Source organism: Parambassis ranga, chromosome 7, assembly GCF_900634625.1.
Source record: "Parambassis ranga chromosome 7, fParRan2.1, whole genome shotgun sequence".
NCBI lineage: Eukaryota > Metazoa > Chordata > Actinopteri > Ambassidae > Parambassis > Parambassis ranga.
Genome location: NC_041028.1, coordinates 20,051,418 through 20,074,493, shown reverse-complemented (window position 1 = coordinate 20,074,493; position 23,076 = coordinate 20,051,418). Strand labels below are relative to the sequence as shown.

Below are 23,076 nucleotides of genomic sequence, written 5' to 3'. Positions count from 1 at the left end.
AGCTTTAATAAAGCAGTGCAAAGGGTGGACTCTCTTGGCATTGAACCCATTCAGATCCCTCACCAGAGGAGGCCACTAAAAAGATACACTGGTGGGGCTAGCCCTGAGGGTCACCTGAGGAGCATTACAGATTTTTACAAAGTGCTGGATAGTGTAGATGTTCAGTTTCAAGAGAGGTTCAATCAATCAGATCTAGGAGTCTTGCAGAAGCTGGAAGATATTCTGCTCACTGGAGAGGTGGATAGCATTGTGGATCCTGAGGGCAATGCCAGTGGAAGTGAGGGATCTGTTTGATTCAATTTCAGTTCAATCCAGTTTTATTTATATAGCGCATCAAAAATGGCCTAAAGTGCTTCAAAGAGACCCAGAGCCTGAACCCTCTTAGGAGCAACAGTGACAAGGAATAACTCCCTTTTAACAGGAAGAAACCTTGAACAGGACCCAGCTCATAAGGAGAACCTTCCTGCTGACAGTCGGCCGGGTAGAGGAGAAGAAGAAGAGGTAGACAGGATCAAGTTGAAGCACTTGTAAGGCTTTTAGTCATTCCAGTGTCATCTGCTGAAGCTGAAAGAAGAGAGTTATTCAGAAGTCCACCAGATTAAGCAGTGTTCCCTACTTTTATTAATGTCGATGTATAAGAAATGTCACTATGCACTATGGCTCAAGTAATGTAGATAAGTGTTAAAATGCAATCTCACAGCTTATTGGTTGTTATTATCTGGAGGAAAATATGTCTTGTACTGAGTTTTTCCCTTTGGTTTTGGTTGTGCAGTGCTATCTATTTGTGTTGTTGCTGATGCACGAGACCTGTTTCATTTGCACCATAGCTAAAGTAAACTGGAATTATTCATTGGTAAACTACTTCTTTGTCAGTCATTGGTTTGAAATTAATGTAACACAGTGTGGTAGTGTTTCATTAATGCAAAAAAATCTTACGTCCCCACCAATGTCAAAAGCAAATCTACGCCTTTGGAAACACACCTAAATGTGCCAAAACGTCTGTTTTTATAGAGGTCTGTACACCTACTGATGATCAATTCATCAAGGACTGATGATCAGCAGCACCTGCTGCAGCTAACACAATTCATACATTAAATCCTATGGGAGGGGGGCACAGCCTTGAACACAATCTTTTTCGTTTGGCCTCATTTTTGCTCAATAGTCACTTCCACAACCTTCCTATGTAAGCTCTCACAGCAGTAATGCTTGGGCTAAATGTCCACATGTTCCATATTGGCAATTGAGCTAATGTAACATTAGTCAGGTGTCATTTCAGGCTGGATGTAATTATCAACCGAACGTGTTGTTTTGAGAGGATGTAATGGCATAGCGTATGTGACTTCCTCTGAGTCAAGTAATACTTACACCAAGCCGGCTTCTAACTTACATAGATAATTCATGTTTCCACTGAATTTATGCACATATACAACATTAACATGCATTTTTTAGAACGATAGACATGTATTTAGGTATATTTTATATAGAGAAGGAAAAATGTGCTCTTCCTTACTTCTCGCAAGCAGGGGGTGAAGTTACCTAGAACTTATATTTATAAACCCAGGCCAGTGGTTATGCAGCATACAGATCCCTTCTTTGTAAAAGCAGGACTTATTGAAAGTGGTCTGTAGTAGCTGTGACAGGGTGCATGACAACACTGACTTGCAATTTTCAAATTTCAATTCAAAAGATTTAAAATAAAAATGAAACTGAATTAAAATGAATCTAATCCAACTGAATAGAATAGAATAGAATAGAATAGAATAGAAATGATTTGCTCATGATTTGTTACACTCACCCCCTGTGATGGGTAGATGGTCCAGCCCAGTTCTGCTGTTGCTGTTGTTGAATCCATTAGTACTTCTGCAAAAATAAACAGAAACAAAAAAAGGTTAAGGTGTTATAAAAATAAGTTTTGATGAAAACCTAATTTCCATACTATTATCCTACCTACTGTAATTGTTATATGTAATATTTTATCAAACTCTTTAGTTGATATACATATACTATAGGTCCTCTTCTGAGGTTTTGTCCACATTGTCACTGGCTTTTACAAGCACCTGCTATCATCTAGTACCAAAGAAATGTCCCTAGAAAAAACAAATTGAATGAATGCATAAGAAAATGAAGCAACATCAGATAGATCTTACAGTTCATTAGCCTTACAAACTACTACTAGCCTGTGCATTGCAAAACCATCATGAATTTATAATAAAAATCAGACTAAAATTATGCTTCCAAAGGCAGCCAATGTTATTTAATTGGATACTGATATTTAGTATTTGCACACACACACTCACAGCATGTTAATCAAACATTTATGTAACAATGTAAATACTTTTTGGATTGCTTGGAGTTTAGCTGTCCCTAAGGCTTAAAAGCACACAATTTTCAATTTAAGGACTAATGCTTTTAATTTCGGGGCCAGTATTTGCAGTGTGCATATGTATAATGCAATTGTGTTTATTTTTGCAATTATGAAAATCTGTGCAGAGCATGCTGCCAATGTCTAATAAAAAGAGAAAACAAGGTTGTCTGGCAGAAAGTTTAACCCAATTTATGTTGCAATGCAGGGTGCTTGTTTTAGTGAATACAACTGCACCCTCATTTGATTCTGCTGCAGTATTCTAGCAGTCTGTGCAGCTTTGCTATCTGACAAACCTTCAGTCCTACGCACACACAGACACACAAACCCTGTGTATTTATTTTGACTGTGGTTTGCTCATTTTATTCTCCCCACTAAACACCACAGCACCCCTACTGCCACTCTGCCTGTCTGAAGACATCTGCTCACCCCTCCACTACATCCATAAGCCTCAGACTGAGGTCTACCACAGCCGAGAGAAACAGTGTCAGGTGAGACCATGCTGCTTCAACTGCATAGCCAACATATGTTTAATTATTTAGATCAAACTGCTTTGCTGAGCAAAGCGTCCACCTTCACTGGCTTTGAAGGAAGTGATGATCACACAATGTTGGTGGTGGCTACAGACCAGGCAGTAGCACACCAGTAGCTGGTGTGCTAGAACAAGCAGTATAGTATAAGCACTATAAAGTTTAACTAAACAAGGTTATATTCAGCATAAGTATGTAAACCAAAGTGGGGAAAAATAGTAGCACTACAGCCAATAAGCTCTATTGTAATACAATACAAAATATAAGATAATAATAAGATCGTTGTATCACTAGGTGAATTGATTGACTTCATATTATGAATGTCAGTCTTGTATTGGTAATGAATCCGGCTGAAATGCCAACACCCACTGTTCCATCCAAATGGCCCATTTTTCCAAGTGCTCACTTCCTGTTAGTATCAGCAGTGATTAATGAGGAGCAGGGAGGTAGCAGCAAACCAGGTGTCAGAGCTGCCGCTAAACAGGAATAAAGAGGCCTTGAGCACTGACCCGCAACCAGTTCCCACAGACCTAGCCAAGAAGGAAGCATAGATGGGAGAAGACTGAAGATCTAAATGTGTCTGCTGCAAGCAGCATTACAGCCTGTGGTGTCGCACACATTTATTACTTATTAACAAGAAAACATATTACATCTTGTAAACCATTTTGTGTGTGGGTTCTGTTTTTGAGTACACAGACAAGGGACACATTATCAGATTAAAGGAATATTGTCCAGCTCCAATTGCTGATACATTTTTTCTTCTTTTTTTTAATGACACTCCAATGCTGACCTATTATGAGTAAACCGCAAATCTGGTAATAAAAATATGTAATGAATTTTAATTCTAATGCACTTTACATTTGGTACCAAGCCTCAAAGTGGTATCTATAGACAATCAAAAACCTCCAAACTGCAGCCACACTTGTGCCTCTTTTATAGCCACCAACATGGCATCACTATGTGCACTGGGAACACAGTAAACATTAATCAACTTATCTCTGCATCAATGTTCATTTTGGACTGATTTCAGTATCTTCATGCATCCCTAACTCAGATAATCTGATGGGAAGATTATAGAATAGAATAGAATAGAATAGAATAGAATAGAATAGAATAGAATAGAATAGAATAGAATAGAATAGAATAGAATATACTTTATTAATCCCTTTGGGAAGGTCCCTCAGGGAAATTTGGGTACCAGCAGCAATACAACACCGACAGTCAGAGCAAGAGTTAAATAGAATAAAATAAAATATAATACAGTAAAAAATAAAGGATAAGAGGAACTATGTACAAACATTGCACACCAGCATAAATGGTAATGTAATATAGTGCAGTAAAGTAAAGGAATTAAACATTGCACAGCAGAATAAATGGTACAGATGGATTATTGCACATATAAATTATTGCACATATAAATTATCTCATGCTACAAGCTGTGCATGATGCCCAGCTAAACACTACCATCCATCCATGTATTTTCTTAGTTTCTTAGCTCCAACTTTTGTCACATAGAGGTTTGAGCTATCCTGGCTACAACTGGCAAAAGGGCAGAATACACCTCGGACAGGTTGCCAGTCTATCACAGGGCACGCATAGAGAGACAAAACATCAGTCAGACTTAGTTAGCCCAACATGCACATCATTGGTATAGGGAAGGAAGCTGTAAACCCACACAGGCACAGGGAGAACATACAAACTCCCAGAGAAAGGCCCCAGCCACACTCAGAACTGGAACCTTCTTTTAAGGCAGCAGTGCTAACCACTGCACCACAGTGCTCAACCACTGAACACCATATATGGGGCAACAGCTATTCTTCTGCAGCATATCATTATTACTTGCCCACGTAGCCACCAACAAGCTTGTCTGCAGGCAGATCACCATTTCAGTACTGGTGAGCAACCTAAGTCAGATCACACATCAGCAGCTGGCCTGCATACTTTTGGACTCTGCTTAAGGTGTTCAAAGTAGAGCAGACAGGTCCCTGAATAGACTGCCTGCAGGAGAGGGACTGACAGCAGGACGGGAATAATCTGTGGGTGAATGCAAGCCAGGTCTTATCAACCCTGACTGGGTCACCTGACGTTGGAAGACCAGAAACATTCAATTTTCATCAAAGCAACTATGATATCGGTGATGAAAACAACAGGTTAAAACTGATAATAACAATGAATAACAAAGACCACAAATCCATAATCTGTCCAGCCATAACACATTGATATTGGTTCATGGAAACTTTTTTCAATAAACAGGGTCTGAATATTCCCTCCCTTTACAGTTACACAACAAACCCTGTCACACCAATCTATCCTTTGACCTAAAATGGGGCAGACCCTTTTCAATGATTTGCCTTGTAAAATATTTGCAGATGTCCTAATGATATCTTGGATTTTTCAGGTTTTTGTAGCAAATCTGTCAAAGGTCATTCACCAGTGTGTTTTTATTGATACTGGTCTGGACGTCTCACTCTGCCTATGACATAAGATTTATTTATCTGATTGGTTGTATGTCTATCCTATCTATCAATCCAACTCACATCCACAGACACCAGACCGATTCTTTGTATAGAACAGAAAATGAAGTAGGATGGCTACCCAACCCTACAAATCCATATTTTTATATGAAAAATTGATTAAAAAAATGCTGTTACTTGAAGTGAAGTGTTATGGCTCAGTGAGTCTTAACAGCTTTAACAGTGTTCTCATAGTTATCGTTATTTTCTTGTGGATTTACCACCACACTGCATTGGGACAATTTCACCCATTTGCACAGCATGTTTTGAAAACATCCAACAAGGAATCTTCCATATTAATGAAGAAAGAAAGACAGAACTTGATATGTGTGTTAATAATGAAGAGGAGTGCTGCAGTTGTGCATTTAAAATGCAGGCAGTGCTGGCATTGGTTGGAGCTGCTGATGGGAGCTAGAGCAGAGAAATGGGGACAGCATGGGCTTGCAAGGGCGGGGGTGCATTAGTATATGTTGCCCTCCTTTCGTGACTAGACATTCGTCATGGCAGCTCTGTCTCTGCAGTTTGAACACAACTGAGTAGCCACAATATGCTGGCAGAAATCACCTGACATAAAGGAACCACTGAGTATCAACAGTAATGATGTCCTCTACCGTCTAGAGCTCAGAGCACTTAATGGTTTAGAGCACCTAAATAATACCTTATGAATTATTATTTAGGAATGGAATGCATATTTCTGTAAATATGTCATTCATTTTACCAACATAAACTGTAATCTCATTCTTTTTTCTGTCCAATAATGGCTCCCTCCCCTCCCCACTGACTCCATCTGTCCTATACATACATATATATATGTATATATATATATATATATATATATAGAGAGAGAGAGAGAGAGAGAGAGAGACCTCTTGTTCAGCCTTTCTCTGCATGATTCAATGAAAAGTAGGGCAAAGAGGAGGAGAGAGTGGGCCAACTAAGTCCAGCACACATAATCCTTGTAGGCTGCACCACGCTCTGTGTGCCATGCTGGATTAAACCCCACTGGGATACATCAGCTAAATTTGCGTTGTTTTATGTCACAGTGCTGCTTTCAGCACCAGCCTTCAGACTCACACACAGTCTCCTCATTTGTCCCTCATTAGACAGCAGACATTGTTTATTTTTGGGTTGCTTATAATAAGCTTATAGTAAAGGTTTGAATGTAAGCGCACAATGTAAAGGTCACATTTTCATACTGTTGACCATCAGGACAACTGCATGGTGTTTCATTCAGCCAACGTGTCCCTAAGAGTTTATAAATTAAACAGGATTTAGTCATGATTTAAGCAAAACTTGATTATTTAGGAATCATTCTGGATTCTTGCTGATTCTTTCCTTGTTTGTAGCATAATACATGTTTATATATGAATTCAATTCAACTCTAATTAACTTCACTAACCCAGGCTGCATGCACTGCAGTTAATAATCAAAAACAATTTCATCATTCGTTTTTTTATTTGATTTTTTTTAAATCTGCTTAAATGTCAGTAGAAAAAAATTAAATTTGATTGAAAATAATAACATATATTTCTGTTTTTAGCCTTGCATATTGTTACAGGATACTGTAGTGGCAGAAAATCTTTCCATATCTTTGTGCAGCATACAGCCATTAGCCGTTAAAAATGTAACCACTGTGAGTTGTTTTGAGCTGTGTATTATATCTGTCTGGGGCGTTTTATAAAAATGTAAAATGTTTTATTGTTTTTATAATAAATTGTATATCTTCACACAAACACACATTTATGCTTAATATGTCTGTGGATGCTCTCATTGTGTCTGTTATTTGTGCTTAATGGTTTACATCTTTTTGTCCTGCCGCTGCATGCTGTGCTCACCTGTTAGTTCCTTTTTTACAGTGTGGCTTCTTTTACTAATTCACCACTCTTTACATTACTAAAATGATACTATGGTTGTTAGGTTGTGTTCTTTGTGTTGTTGATGTGCCTGTGTTTAAGACCTGCATGGAACTGAGTTTTCAATTCCTACAATAAAATAATAATTTATTTAATTTTATATTATTTATTTTTATTATTATTATTATATTTCGTTACCAGTTGAACAAAGGGCCTGAGTTATTCGATTTATATGATTAGCACAATAAGCACAACACCTGATGTGAATGACATAGGCCTTGGGATCTTGGACCCGCCTGCTGCAGCAGCTGTGCGCAGCATTTCTCAGGGGACAGTGGGGGTTGTGGGTTTTGCGGGGGCACCATTATTTTGTGGGTCTGAAAAGTTTGGGAACCCCTGCTCTTGGCAATCTTGTCCACATTCAAAATCATTTTTGCCACAACTCAATTTAATCCAAAGCACCAACCTCATTGTTTGCCTTATGAGAGCCGAGTTATGATGTTGATGGAAAACTTTAATATGGGTGGGTTCATCTGTTAGAGGCTTCAAGGAAGAAATGTGCTCAATGACCTCATGGACCCCCACCATCACCATCACCACCACCATCACCACCACCACCACCACCACAGTAAGTCACAGAGCTTACACTAGCAAAAAAACAAAGCACAGAATCAATAAATCAAACATTGCAATGAGGCACCGATTTCTATGTACATGTCCAGCACTACACAACTTAGAGCTCAATTCGCAGTAAACTTTAATGATTAATGGTAAACTTTGGCTGCCTCTGTGACGACTAATATGATCAGCTGAAACAGGTCAGTCTTTTGTCACACTGAGCACTTTTAAACTGATATATGTTATTTTAATGTTTAACTAATCAGGATTAAAAGATTATTCCTCATCACACAGGACAGGAACATTGTACTCAGACCCTTTCTGGACACACTGCATCAGCAGTACAAACATGTAAAGAAATTACAGGCAATACTATGGTTTCTATTGCTTGATACATAATTAATTTTCCCATGTAAAATATGTTGAGAATGTGTCTGTTAAAAACAGGCTTAAATGTCTAAATGTTGCAAAGGAGTTTTAATGTCTAAACCTAGTGTCATGCTGTCAGTTCCAACACATGTGTGCATCTTTTCTTGAAATGTAGCATACACATAAGCAGTTGAGAGAAAAGATAATAGATGAACATGAAAACATTTTCTAAATGGCAAGCGATCGACCCACATCCAGGTAACGAGACTGTTTTCAAAATGTAATTAGTAGAAAGTACAGATATTTGCGTAAAAATGTAAGGAATAGATGTAAAAAGTAGGCAAAAAAATCCATACAATATGGAGTAAAGTAGACATACCCAAAATTCTACTTCAGTGAGGTAAGTTTTTATACTTTGTTACTTGACACCACTGTCAGTCTCACCGGAGATTCGTGCAGCAGTCTCAGCTGCAGTCAGAGCAGAGAACAGTCACACCTCTCTGTGCCACTCGTGTGCAAAGCTGCCCCTGGTCTCATTAGGCTTACAGGACAGGATGTAAATATCATATTTAAATGGCAAAAAAAAAACTGTGGTAGTTGAAACACTTTTAATTAAATTATGCAATGACGTCATTTAGTGGGACAGCCAATAGCTGTTGGCAATACTGGAGCGTCTCTGAAGCACTAACACAGACAGTGACAGAATGGAAACTTCAGAGGGGCAACAGCAGCAACACAATAGATATTATTCTCCTGCAGCTACTGTCTACAATGTATTATTTTTGGCCCACCAGCTAAACAGAATAAATCATACATAATCAACAGGCAGCAACATGTTTACATGGTGTTCTGAGCAGACCATTGTCAGCACATTTCTTGTCTGCGTCATCATGGTGCGTCGCACGGTGCTGTAGGGTTTTTGGATGTTGGTTACATCAACCCAGAGGTTGCAGTGCACAGAACCGTGATGCAAACCGAACCGTGGATGTTGTGACCACACCAATTTCTACATCTCACACTAGAAAATGTCACTGTTTCAGCAGCAAGGGAAGCCATCCTGCCCCTCCACCCTCACTTCCCACAGGCTCTTGATAGCATATTTCAAACTTATGTAGTTGCTGCATTTTAACACATACACTGTATATAAACGATTTTCCATGATGCCCTGGGCAAAAATTCCCAGGGGCTCCTCCAACTAGCAATCATCACCCCTGTATAATAAATAATCTGACACTAACAACATAATATCAAATGTTAACTTTTTTTGTTTTAAAAGTGCAGAGCATATTTTCAAAATAAGACAATAAAAATGTTAAAGAAGCTGGAACATATCAGCATGGCATTATTTACAATTTATATTTGATTTTACAAGGACAGTATGGTTTACAATGGTTCCAATACAGAGGATTGCACCATGTTCTAAAGCCTGCATTGTGGCATTACATTTACAGAATAAAACAAAAAGATACATTTTTCATCATAAAACTGTTTTCACTACGGAGGACTAATAAAGGATGCTCTTATCTTACACCACCTGCAGACAGCACACAATCACTTCCATCAGTGCATCTTAGCAGTACAAATGCATACAGGCTAAATTCTATCATTTAACATTCTTAGCATGACAGTTAAGCTTGGCTAGACTGGAGGCTGCTCAGTTTTGTCCATGTTAGCTCAGCGGTTGTTATTTTCAGCCTTGCAAGCTAGCAAACAAGTCATTGCTTGTCTTTGCCCCTCTTTCTTTTTCCTTTTTTTGCTACCAGAAGTATAACTGGGATTCATTTTAACGTTGCCGCTCTCATATAAGACTGACGGTACTCGCTCAGACAGTGACAGGTTGGGGGTGGGGCCTCTTAGGGAGTCTGCGCCGGTCAATCACTGTCATTGCAAACTTGTCACTGCCTTAGTACCCTTGGGGGCCCACTTATGGCCTCGGGCCCCAAGCATTTGCCCGTACTGCCTGTTGACAAGCGGCACCTCTGTCTATGGTCTGGACAGGTAGTGCTCTGAAGGACTCCATTTCTGAAACACCTGGCGAGACCCTGGCCTACACCAAACCTGGTTGTGTCATGAAACAGTTCAAAAAGAAAGAAAAGAAAGAAAGCAGAGGTCCCACAGAGGAAATGAAGACTTGATACCTTTTAGCGACCTCTATACACATGTACATCGCCAGTTGTGATGGCCATCTGTCATTACTGGAGAAGGTGAAAATTGACTGTTGTTGTAGTGTGAGGATGTGATGACATGATGGAGTAACAGTGTGCTCCATGGATTCACAGTCCTGTGGTCTTGTGCACTGATACATCAGAGCCTGAGAGCAGTGGTTAAAAGTCTTTGTGAAGTGTGAACAGTCCCTGTTCAGTGTCTTGGTAAACATCCAGAGTAGTGTGTGTTCTCAGCTGCTTTTCTGTAGAAGTATTTTCCCTGTGTAGTGCACCTTACTGTCAAACAGCAGCAGGTTTTACATGCAGGGTGTCTGGGACATTTATTGACTACTGTACTAATTCTTTTAATGATCTCTAAATGGCTTCTGTGTTTGTGGGGGCCCCAGCAGAACACTTGTAATAACAGTCAAGTGCACAGCTTGTAATAGCAGGTAATTTACCAGATAACATTAGCGCACCCAGGTCTTATGAAGGAAATATTTGTAGTGACAAAGATCCTAACATTGCTCTTTCACATCTTCATTTTGTGTTGTAACCGAAATATATCTTCCCCATCCCTGTTATTAAAAATAAAAGCAGCAGTGGAGTTGACAGGCCTTTGGATGTGCATACCTTTCTTGCTACAATTTCTAAATGTGTTTTGTGTTTTGTGTATTAGCTTTGGCTTGTTCTGCAGGTATAAATAATAGAAAATCTACAAGAAACGAAAATCATAGGGATACACTGATAACTCTACTGTCAGATGACACTGACAGTACAGAGGCTGATTGAGCAGATGTCACACGGACCAAATGTACTGATCTCCTGGGGAAAGAGAATATGCTTCAGTGGGTTTACACTTTTGCTGAAGTCATGCTTCAGTTGTTTCACAGTCTCAGTATCTTGTTGGGGAAAATGTACTAAAGCATTTGGCCTTTGGGAAAATATAATACCAGCCAGAAGCATAGTGTGGAGACAAAAAACAGAATGCTATGGGTCACAAAATCCAGCTGGAGTGGACATTACTTACTGTGTGTATATAATATGCATTGTGAAATGTACACTTCTACGTTTACTTCTGTATGTAGATTTCCCTGATAATGCATGAAGTAGCAAGAACCTGGACCAATTTGTGTCACTAAATGATTACCCCCCTTATGAAAATGTCATTCCTTTTTAAATACCTCACAAGTCCTGTTTAGTAGATCAAAGAAATTTAACACAATTTTACCACAGTATTACCCTGAAAAAAAGCCTTATTTAGCTAAAATGTGCAGACTGATTTTTTTTTTAATTTTTTTAAAGTGTCCTCTTTGTTTGGACATAGGGACAATCACTGTTGCAACGATACTATGTAGTCTATGCTTTAACTGAGTGACCCCGTATGTGACATACTTCTACATGCAGTATAACAGAGTCAACACTTGTGAAAGCATCATGGTAAAAGTTAAGGTTAGACTTAAAGTGGCCTGCACAAAGCTCTGACTGAAATCTGTGCAGTGGTCCATGCCAGAAGACCATCAAATCTAGAGGAGACTGAGATTTAAGCTATCAACAATTTCATAAACATTTCAGTACATGTTTGCACATTGACTGTTTTACTGTATGGCAAATTGTTTGCTTTCTATAGCCAGAAAAAAACATTCTGTAACACCCTCTCACTTTTTTTCCAACACACTATATATGAGGACATAGTGCTCTTTTTCTGGCATACTAAATTGTATATTTGTGTGGGTCCAGAGTAGCTGCCCAGTCAGTGGATTTTCAGCCTGTCCACTGCTACTTTCACCAAGGATCTCCTGTGATTTCTGCATCTCAGACAAAGTCCCTGGTTGTATTTTGTGACAGTAGGCCTTACTATATATACTGTGTTGCCTGAATGAGAATAAAAAAACATATATATAATTTCTTAAAAAGAGGAGAATATGTTTTTAAAAAAAGCTTAAACAAACTTTAATAAAGTGCTCTAATGCCAAATGTTATCATCACTGGATTATCCTCTTTTTTGACAGCTTTGGTGAAAGGCAGTATAAAATAGACAGAGTACATGAGTACTCAACACTGAATGAAAATAAGATGAATGCCATGTTTTAAAAATAGCTACAGATGGCATGAGATTATGATCCCAGGACAGCAGGCTAAAGAGAGTCACAGAGAGACTCAATTAAAAATACAACTGTTATTTCATGCACAAGCTCCTTCAAAGAGGAAACAGCCTGGCCACTGATGTGACACTGCTCAGCAACATGGATAACACATTTTGTTATCCAGTTCAAATTTCCAACTTTGGTGAAGCAACCAAAGGCTAGTGAAGAAGTGGGTCATGGGCTGTTTTGATGCTCAATGTTTTCTGTCACTGCTCCCAGAGGCGAAAGAGCACTGTGCTGCTCCCAACACTAAATATCGATTGGCTTAGATAACTAACTTCCTCTGAGAAATGTCAGCAAAGGGCACTGAGGCCAGGCCTATAAGAAATTAGGACAAATGGTGTAATAGGATCACATAGGTTGTGCTTTAATCAAAACCAGTTGTGATAATAGTTAAGATATAGCAAACCTCATTTCGGGCACAAATGTTTCTGGAGACATGGCTGCGATCCAGCATCCAGGTACCTCTGCCATGACATTTCCTTTAATGTCAGGAAGAGTTTGCTTGTATCCTCACTGTCCCTTCTTTTTAGGTAACAAATCACATTTTAGGTGAAGTGGCTTAAAGAGTTTCAAAGTTAAAACATTGCAGAATTTGATGTTCATGTTAAAAAGTAGAAACAAGTTGAATATTTAAAGACTATGAAAGAAAAAAGAAGAAGAAAACCTCATCCTAAACTGCAGGCTCAAACTCAGCCTTTGAGCGGATATGGTACACTACAAAGCAGGTTATGTGTAGTTCACATGTGTTCCTACCCAAAACACATAGTGCTGGTGCAGGAGGGCACATGATTTTAAGTGAGGATTAAAAGAGCAGACCTATTGGACCGCTTTGCAGCAATCAAACTATTATTTCACATGGAATGAGCGAGTGAGTCAAACAGGGTCCTGGGTGAAGGTAAACAAACATGAGCCCTGTCTTTAAAACATTAATGTGTCAACAAAAAGGAGGAGTTAATGTCAGAGCATGTGATTAAAAAAAAAGTAGAGGATATATGCATGAGGTAAATTATGCCAATATGGAGATGACGATGTGCCACCTCCTCTTGTTATCACACTGTGTAGTTGTAAGTAAGTAATCTATATTTATGTAGCACCTTTCCCAGATAAAAACAACAACAACAAGATGCTTTTAAAGAGCATTTAAATAAACAGAACATTTAAATTTTAAAACAAAATTGAACAGTAATAATAAACTCTACAAGTTCAGACGCCTTCCTTCAATCTTCTCCACATATGATGACCTGGATGACTGAGAATCTTCATCAACATGTTGCCAATCACTTTGGGAAGGACACCCTATGATTGGTGAGGGAACATGAAAAGACCTCTGGGAAACTGGCAGACTACAGGAATCACCTACGCTTCAGCCTGAGATGCAGACAGGAAAAGTTAACCCCGAACAGCCTATGTCTCGGATCCATCAAGGGCCACAGAGCAGACACCATCCTGCAGAAAGCCCAGAACCAACTCCTCAACGAAAGGATTAGGCAGATCAACTTCACCATAGATGCTCTCATGGCCGCAGACAACATCACAGCTTGCCGCCCTCCTACCCAGCGAAGTCATGGATGAAGTCATCAAACTGACTGAAAAAGTCCAGACGGTACAGCACACCAAGGGTAAGGAACGACAAAAACGCAAATTCCATAAACTGAAAACTGTTTTCTCTTTTTTTCTTTTTTTTTCTTAAAAATGCAGCTGACCTACACACATGGAGGAGGGAAGACCACTCACCGCCACAGCAGGACACCCAGGACAAATGGGTAAAGAACCTTTCAGACAGACAACTGAGCCAGCTGGAAAAAGAAGTTCCAGAGGTGGACCTCATCACAGCCACAGAGTCAGCCATCAAAAACAACAACCTGACAGACACAGAAGCTGAACAACTCTGCTTGAAGGTCACAGCCACACTCTCCACTGCTAAAGCACCGCCATCCAACCTCTCCATTGATGAAAGGAAGGCCCTGATCGCACTACAGAAGGACCAGGACATCACCATCTTATCAGCAGACAAAGGAAGATGCACAGTAGTCCTCAACACACAGGACTACCACTCCAAAGTTTAGATATGTGGATGACACCTGGGTCAAAATCAAGACCAATGAAGTGGAACGGTTCACAGAACACATCAACGCAGTGGACAACAACATCAAGTTCACTCGGGAGGACACCAGGGACAACAATCTGGCCTTCTTGGACTGCACAGTACATATTGAGGATGACAGGAGCCTCAATGTGGAAGTGTACAGGAAACCCAAACACACGGACCAGTACCTGCTGTTTGATTCACACCACCCACTAGAACACAAACTGGGAGTCATCAGGACCCTGCAGCACAGAGCACAAACTGTACCAACCAGCTCAGCGGGGAAGAAGAAGAAGGAACATCACATCAGGAAGGCCCTGCAGACCTGTGGCTAGTGGGCACTCATCAAAGCCACAAAAACAAGACCCCCCAACAACAAGAAGAAGGACAAAAACCGGCGGAGAAAGAACATCTCCATTCCATATGTGTCAGGAGTATCAGAAAAACTCAGCAGGATCTTGACATCCCGGTCCATTTCAAACCAATGACAACACTGAGACCCGAAGGATCAGACTCCCAGGGAGAAACACAGCAATGTGATATATGCAGTCCAGTGCAGTGAGGAATGCTCTGATCTGTACATTGGAGAAACTAAACAACCACTCAACAGAAGATTGGCTCAGCACAGGGGAGCCACCTCCTCAGGACAAGACTCAGCTGTTCACCTTCACCTCAAAGACAAAGGACAACAAAGAGGAAAGGTGCTTTGAAAGAGGAGTCAAGGAAGCCATCTATGTTAAGCTGAGAATCTTCATCAACATGACAAACAACAATAATAAAAGTGTCTTCTGCTGCTGAATCAACAGTCAGCCACATGGAGAGACAGGGGCGGAGCGTTCCAAAGTCTTGGGGTCACAGCCTGAAAGGACTGGTCTCCCTGGGTTTTAAGATGAGTTTTAGGGAGCTTAAGAAGGTTCTGGTGCGAGGATTGAAGGCTGCAGCCAGAGAGGTAACATACAAGCATTCCAGTTGTTTGGAATGGCCATCAAGGGACATAGATCTCCCAGATTCCTGAGGCTTGACAGAGGATTCCAGAGAATCAAGGTGGTGAGTGATGAGGGGAATTTTCTCATCTGGAGCCATCACAAGATTTTCTGTTTTTATCATTGTTAGGTTGTAGACAGTTTTATCTAGCCAGCATTTAACACAAGAAACACACTTTATCAGCTATTGCAACTGGTCTAACTCTGTATTTCTGAAGGAACAATACAACTGGATATCATCAGCATAAAGGTGATACAACACATTTTTAAAAGTACGTATTGTTATGTTTTAAGGTGTGTGTTTTAGGACCCAAATGCAGACACGAAGAATGACTGAGGTGAACTGAAGGTGAGTATAAACACAACAAACCAAAATCCAAAACACAAAAATCCCAAAAACACAAAGTCCAAACCAAAAGAGTAAAACAGGAACTAACAAATCCAACAAGATCAAACACAAAGGAGATCCAAAAGAGAGGCCCGGAACACACAGGAGGTCTCTGGAAACCAAGGAAGACACATGAGACGACCCCGTGGATAAACTGACAGACTGACAAAAACCAAGGGAAACACAGGACTTAAATGAGAGGATAATGAGACACAGGTGAGACACATCAGGGCGTGGCAAGCAATCACAAAGGAGGGAAACACAAGGAAGGAACACAAGGGGGAACGTGGATTTTTATCAAAATAAAACAGGAAACACGCAACAGTTTCACTGTTCACTGATCCACTCTGTTTATAGGCCTTAGTTTCATGTAAGTATGGCAGTAGCAGTACCTAGGACATCTAGGCCCCACCCCCTTACGCAGAAGTGTTGAAAATTGTCCACTCATGGCTTCTCCCTTAAGATTAAACTCTTAGACTGTCACCTTACTTTTTAAAGTGTCTAAAGACACAGATGTGAAAAAAATATATATACTATTTTAATCACACGTTACAAAACATACCTCCCCATGTATAAAAAGTGTCTGTTATATTTTTGGTAACCATGATGGCTGGTCCATCATCAACCCCAAGAGGGCACACCACTATGTTCACACCAACGTTTCAGGATGAGAATGGGCTGACTGTGTGTGTGTCTTTGTGTGACCATGTCAGTGTTCGTGAGAACCAATAGTATTACACCATATTGAAATCATCAAGGAGTCTGAAAAAATGGGCTCCCACTGAAGAGAAATCACCAAGTTGAGGACTGCTGTCACAGCAACAAGGCAACTCAAAGTGCCGCTTGCATACAATGCAAAAGAAACACACATTGAACAGACATTTAAACACACAAAAATACAAACAATAATAATAATACTAGCATCAATAAAACACTCGGCCAGTATAGAGATTTATACATTATTCTGCCGCTGATATTCCTCCTGCAGCCACATAATATTGCATCTAATCACTCACCCACAGCAGCAGCAACACAGACTGCTACAACACATTGCAATTATGTGCAATTCACTGAGGTATGTAGCTAGATCTGTGCTGAAGGTAAAAATAGGCAGTGTATCGGAATGTAGAATACACACTGAGAGGCAGGGAGGAAAACATGGACCCTCACGCCAAAGTAAAAGCATCTGTAGGAAATTCAAGTTGTTGTTATAATGCGGAATGTCACCAGAGTCTGTCAGCATTAACTTACTTTAGTCTGGTAGAGGATCAATGAGCCATTAGATGACAGGTGGGACAGTCACATTAGAGCTCAATCCCCTCCATTTTCAACTCTGACCCCTGATACTTGCTGTAATGTGTTGATAGTGTTTCTGAACAGTGAGGGATTAACAGCTAGCAAAACTAAATATTTCAGATACACTGCAGGCCTGTTGGCACATCTGTACTTTTGACTGGAAAATATTTTAAAAAAAGGTACAAACTTATTGACAACAAACATGTGGACATCCCAAGATTCCAGCCACATGTGATTTACATCTCCACTGTGCTTTCGGCCTCTCTGCCAGATGGGATTTAATCCATATTCAGACACAAAAGTATCAGTGAGGCCGAACACAGCACAGGTCCACAGTCAGTCCTAAAGGTTCTGAATGGTCCCCGGGTCCTTCAGACCACATAAAGCATCATACCTTTGGGCATTGCCATGTTAAAAAATAAGAGGTGACCACAAACCAGAGATGCACTCTGGTGGCTTTCTACTGATGTGGTGATATTATCCAACTTATCCTGGACATTTGCACATATACCAAAAACTTTCACACACAAACACTCAGTGTCTGTGTTCATGTTGCGGAGATGCAGATATTTCATTTCAGAAATATATGTAATGACATCTGCGCACATTTAGCACTTAAATTAAACCACTGTTGGCAGTGTTATGAATTGACAAATAATGGATGTGAAAGACTAAAGACTTTCCAGCCCTCCAGCAATCCATCATCACTGGAGCAGCTTGTTATGTGTTGATGGCAAAGAAACAAACTAGCTTTAAGCCACAGAGACACAGCCTGGATATTTAAATGATGCTTCAGACTCCTTAATAAAGTGCTTGATTAAACAATCCAAATAAATAGGGAAGTCTCATATTTTAGCAGCTCTATGACACATAAGTCTGTTTTTCTACATTTTAACTCAGGCCTCTGTACTCCAAGATCCCTGAGGACAGCAGCATTTTTTGTCAGATGTGAATAGATTAAAGAGCCTGCATCCAAAACACTGACTAACTAGAGACAGTAAAATGTGCCAAAGGACATCTCTTTGACTTATTTTCTCAGGTTTGAATAATTTTGATTTTTGCCATACTAACAACAGCATGTTTAAAAGTGATGGAGTGATTTATGTTCTGATTGATGTTCTGATTGATTGTCTGATTATATTTCAAATGTTGAATCACTGAGCCTATTTTGTGTGTTTGCTACCACCCACGTTTTTCAAGAATGGTTTGAGTATATCAGTTAAACACCTAATATATGGACTGTTAAGAATGATGAATAATAAATATTAGAATACTCATAATGAATTCTTTATATTGATAAAAGACAAACTATTGTGAACGATTTTAGTAAAATATGTTTTGCTGTTCTATACATTTCTCAAGCATATGTAGGCATACATGAAATATGAAGAGAAACCACTAAAATGTATCTACGCTAGAACCTGTAGGTACTGACCTCAATCATTACAGTTTAGATTTTTTATTTATTGTTTTATTTTTTTTGTCATTTTTGTTGTTTGTAAAATTCAATTTACTCAGTTAATTAGTTTGTAGTATTTATAGTCTATTATGGAAACCTGCAGCATGTTAACATATAATCATGAGACATGTATTCATAATTAATTTGAGACTAATTAGATAGCAAAGAACCTGTCTGCCAAAAAGCTGCAGCATTGTTGTGACAGATTTTAAAGTGCTCTGAAGCCGAAGCTTATTTCAGTCAGCTGATGGTTTAAGAAGTATGTCAGTTATGCTGGTCCTTCACACGCATTGGGCATTAATATCTGATCTAACACTGACTTTACTCCATTTCTTTTCCTTTAAGTAAGCTTAAGGGCTTTAATCTTATTTCACTACCAGTTTAGTTCATTCATGTAACCTTCCTCAGCTCCCTATTTAACAGAACAGATTTTGATGACTGCACCATGCAATCAAGTAAATATATGGTTATGTTGTATTTACATATTTTCAAGATTTCAAAGGAATTCCATTTAAAAAAAAACAGTTAGTTTTGGATGATGGTTGCACAGCATGAGTTTGTACTCACTGACCCACAGCAGGCCAGGCGGAAGCAAGGGTTAAATCATACAGTCATTTGTAATTTAGACACATTTAATGTAGCACAAATATAAACATTACATTTTACTTATGGGATTAAATTTAGGTCTAGAACTAAATTGTTTTATTATCACTGTATTTTCCTAGAGACAGGTCTTTTCTTACATGTATGCAGAATGCTAGCTGTTAACCCACATGTTGCAGAGCACTTGATAAATAATAATAATAACAACAAAAAGTATTGTATAATAATAATATTAATAATAATAACGTATGTAATAATGTATCGTTGTTATTGTTATTTAACGTAGGCTAATAATAGGCTAAGTGTTGTTTTTATAATAATATTAATAATAATAATTATTATTATTATTATTGTCATTATTATTATTATTATTATTGGCAGGCCATAAATATATACAAAAATAGAGAGTACTAGCCAGAGAGGCTGATGACTGCCAGCATGTCGGTGTTTTCCACAGCTCTCCTCCTGCTTATTAAAAAGCACACAGTCCGGGTTTTTCCATAAATGATGGAGCTGTGCCGTTCCTCTGCGCGCCTCCACACACATTCACACTCAAACACAGAGTTGAACACCGGCTTACCTTCGACAGCCCACACCGACGGCAGTATCCACAGAAAACACAGGAAATTCATAATCATAGTCATTCCAAGCATCTGACTGTGTAAAGCCAATGCATTCATCGCGGAGCCGTCCAGCAGCGCTTCATTGACTGTGAATTCATCCAGAGATAGAGCGCATCCTCCTCCTCCTCCTCCTCCTCATCATCATCATCAACAGCAGCAGAGGGATAAACGCTGAGGAGCTGCCGGTCTGGGCGAAACCAAAAGGAGGGGGCGTACAAACAACGAAAAACCATACAGTGCGTTCTGATCTATAAAGTACTTTAAAACCTTCGGGGACCCACCTCTTTTAAGTTGCTGCTAAGTCATCTTCTTCAGAACAGCTGTTTTCTATGATGATGATGATGATTCCCCAGTGAAAGCTGTGGGTTTAAAAACGTTTAAACAAAATAAATGCCAAAATAGCATCTACTGTTAAATACCCAGCTGGGTGGTCTAGTGAGTGTGTGTCTCACTGCCAAATCCTGCTGAAGGGCTTTACTGACATCTAGAGAAAGGTGGAATCCTTTTTCAAGGAATTTTTTAAGGATCCTTGTTTGCAGAAAACATGCCCACTCATTGGACTGTTCCATTATGGATCGTAAGTTAGCGTTTGTTCTGTTCTCAGAGTAAATGAAGTAGTGCTGTCTGGGCAGAGTGTGTTTTCATAAATATAACATTAAGAGCAACTGGTGTTCATGAATATTTTGGCCAACAGCCAACTTGCATGATGATAAGATGTCAGAGGGGTTGTGAGACGGAGGACACAAATGCAGACTTAGGTGAAAGCAAACTCAGAGTTTAATTCAAGCAAGGTTCGGTACACAGGAGTTCAGTCCACGAGGCAGAGGTAATCCAAAAAGGCAAAGGCAAAATGCAGTAGTCAAGTCCAATCCAAGTCACACACAAGAGAATCCAAAACTTACTCGAAAACACGTAGGGAAAAAACACAAGAATCCAAAACTTACTCGAGAACACGTAGGGAAAAATCACAAGAGCAGAAAGGCTACTTGGACGGCTGTGTCGCATGGAAGACTCACAAAACGAACTGGCAACAAGGGGCAGGAAACACACAGGCTTTATACACAGGAGGGCGGGAAGACAATTGGACACAGGTGAAGCACATTAGGGCGGAGCAGGTAATCACAGGTGGGGGAAGGGAGCACACATGAGGAAAACAGAACTGAAACACAGGGGGAAGATCGAGTTTCAAAATAAAACAGGAAGTGACTAGTAAAACTAGAACTAATACAAACAGAAAATGAACTACAAAATAAAAGACCTGGCTGAAACCATGACAGTACCCCCCCCTCAAGGAACGGCTCCCAGACGTTCCATTAGAAACCACGAGTCTGAACAAAAATACAGGGAGCAAAAAATCAGTCTAATAAGGGTCCAGAAAACAAAAACTCAGAAAACTGGGTAGAGACCCAGCGTGACGAAGTCTGGGGGGGCTCAGAGAGCAAGGCCAGAGGCTGAGAAGGCCGAGATTTCCCAGGGTCGAGAGAAACGGCGGGGGAACACCAGAGACGAGGTTGCAGACCCTCCAGGGTCTGGGCGGAAGAACAACAGAGATAGAGACGCGGCCCCTCCAGGGTCCGGGCGGGAAAACAACAGAGATGGAGACACAGCCCCTCCAGGGTCCGGGCGGAAAAACAACAGAGATGGAGACGCGGACCCTCCAGAGTCCGGGCGGAAGACCACCAGCGATGACGAGACGACGGACCCTCCTGGGTCCGGGCGGAAGACCACCAGCGGTGACGAGACGACGGACCCTCCTGGGTCCGGGCGGAAGACCACCAGCGGTGGCGAGACGACGGACCCTCCTGGGTCCGGGCGGAAGACCACCAGCGATGACGAGACGACGGACCCTCCTGGGTCCGGGTGGAAGACCAACGAGGACGAGACGACCACCAGCGATGACGAGACGACGGACCCTCCTGGGTCCGGGCGGAAGACCAACGAGGACGAGACGAAGGACCCTCCTGGGTCCGGGCTGAAGACCAGCGAGGACGAGACGACGGACCCTCCTGGGTCCGGGCTGAAGACCAGCGAGGACGAGACAACGAACCCTCCTGGGTCCGGGCTGAAGACCAGCGAGGAAGGCGAGGCGGACCCTCCTGGGTCCGGGCAGAAGACCAGCGAGGAAGGCGAGGCGGACCCTCCTGGGTCCGGGCAGAAGACCAGCGAGGATGAGACGACGGACCCTCCTGGGTCCGGGCTGAAGACCAGCGAGGAAGGCGAGGCGGACCCTCCTGGGTCCGGGCAGAAGACCAGCGAGGAAGGCGAGGCGGACCCTCCTGGGTCCGGGCAGAAGACCAGCGAAGACGATGGGACTGACCCACCAGGTTCAGGGCAGAAGGTCAGCGGAGATGAGGAGGCTGACCCACCAGGGTCAGGGCAGAAGGTCGGCGGAGACGAGGCTGTGGACCCTCCCGGGTCCGGGCAGAAGGTCAGCGGAGACGATGAGGCTGACCCACCAGGGTCAGGGCAGAAGGTCGGCAGAGATGAGGAGACTGACCCACCAGACGAGGAGGCTGACCCTCCAGGGTCAGGGCAGAACGCCGGCGAGGACGAGGCAGAAGACCCTTCAGGGTCCGGACAGGAAGCCAGAGCCGAAGACGAGGCAGAAGACCCTCCAGGGTCCAGACTGGAGACCGTCGCTGGAGCAGAAGACCCTCCAGCGTCCAGACTGGAAGCCAGAGCCGAAGACGAGGCAGAAGACCCTCCAGGGTCCAGACTGGAAGCCAGAGCAGGGGACCCTCCTGGTTCCTGACAGGAAACCAGAGCAGGGGACCCTCCTGGGTCCGGGCAGGAAACCAGAGCCGAGGACCCTCCGGGGTCTGGGCAGGAAACCAGAACTGAGGGAGGACCACCGGCGTCGGAACTGAAGACCAGAGGCGAAGGACCACCGGCGTCGGGACTGGGGCTCGGGAGCGGTGGACCACCGGGGTCGGAACAGGGACTCGGGAGCGGTGGACCACCGGGGTCAGGACAGGAAGCCGGGGACGGAACCCCACCATGACTTGGACAGGAAACTGGGGTTGGGGGTTCCCCAGTGACAAAATCAGTCGCTGGGGCTGAGGGTCCCTCTGGGTCAGGGCGTGGACCCAGAACAGATGG

The 23,076-nt window shown here is 41.6% G+C and overlaps 1 protein-coding gene across 2 annotated transcripts in view; it reads right to left on the bottom strand.

Moving 5' to 3' along the window:
* Positions 1-20,034, bottom strand: part of ephb2a (eph receptor B2a) — a 37,443-nt gene extending 17,409 nt beyond the window's left edge. The window contains exons 1-2 of one of the 2 annotated variants that reach the window (XM_028408912.1): positions 19,935-20,034; positions 1,796-1,860 (exon numbers count right to left, since the gene is read on the bottom strand). In XM_028408912.1, coding sequence (XP_028264713.1) covers positions 1,796-1,860; positions 19,935-20,034 — 165 coding nt within the window. Of the gene's footprint in view, positions 1-1,795; positions 1,871-19,934 lie in introns of those variants that run through there. The other variant, XM_028408913.1, reaches the window with a different exon arrangement.
* Between the last annotated feature and the right edge of the window lie 3,042 nt (positions 20,035-23,076).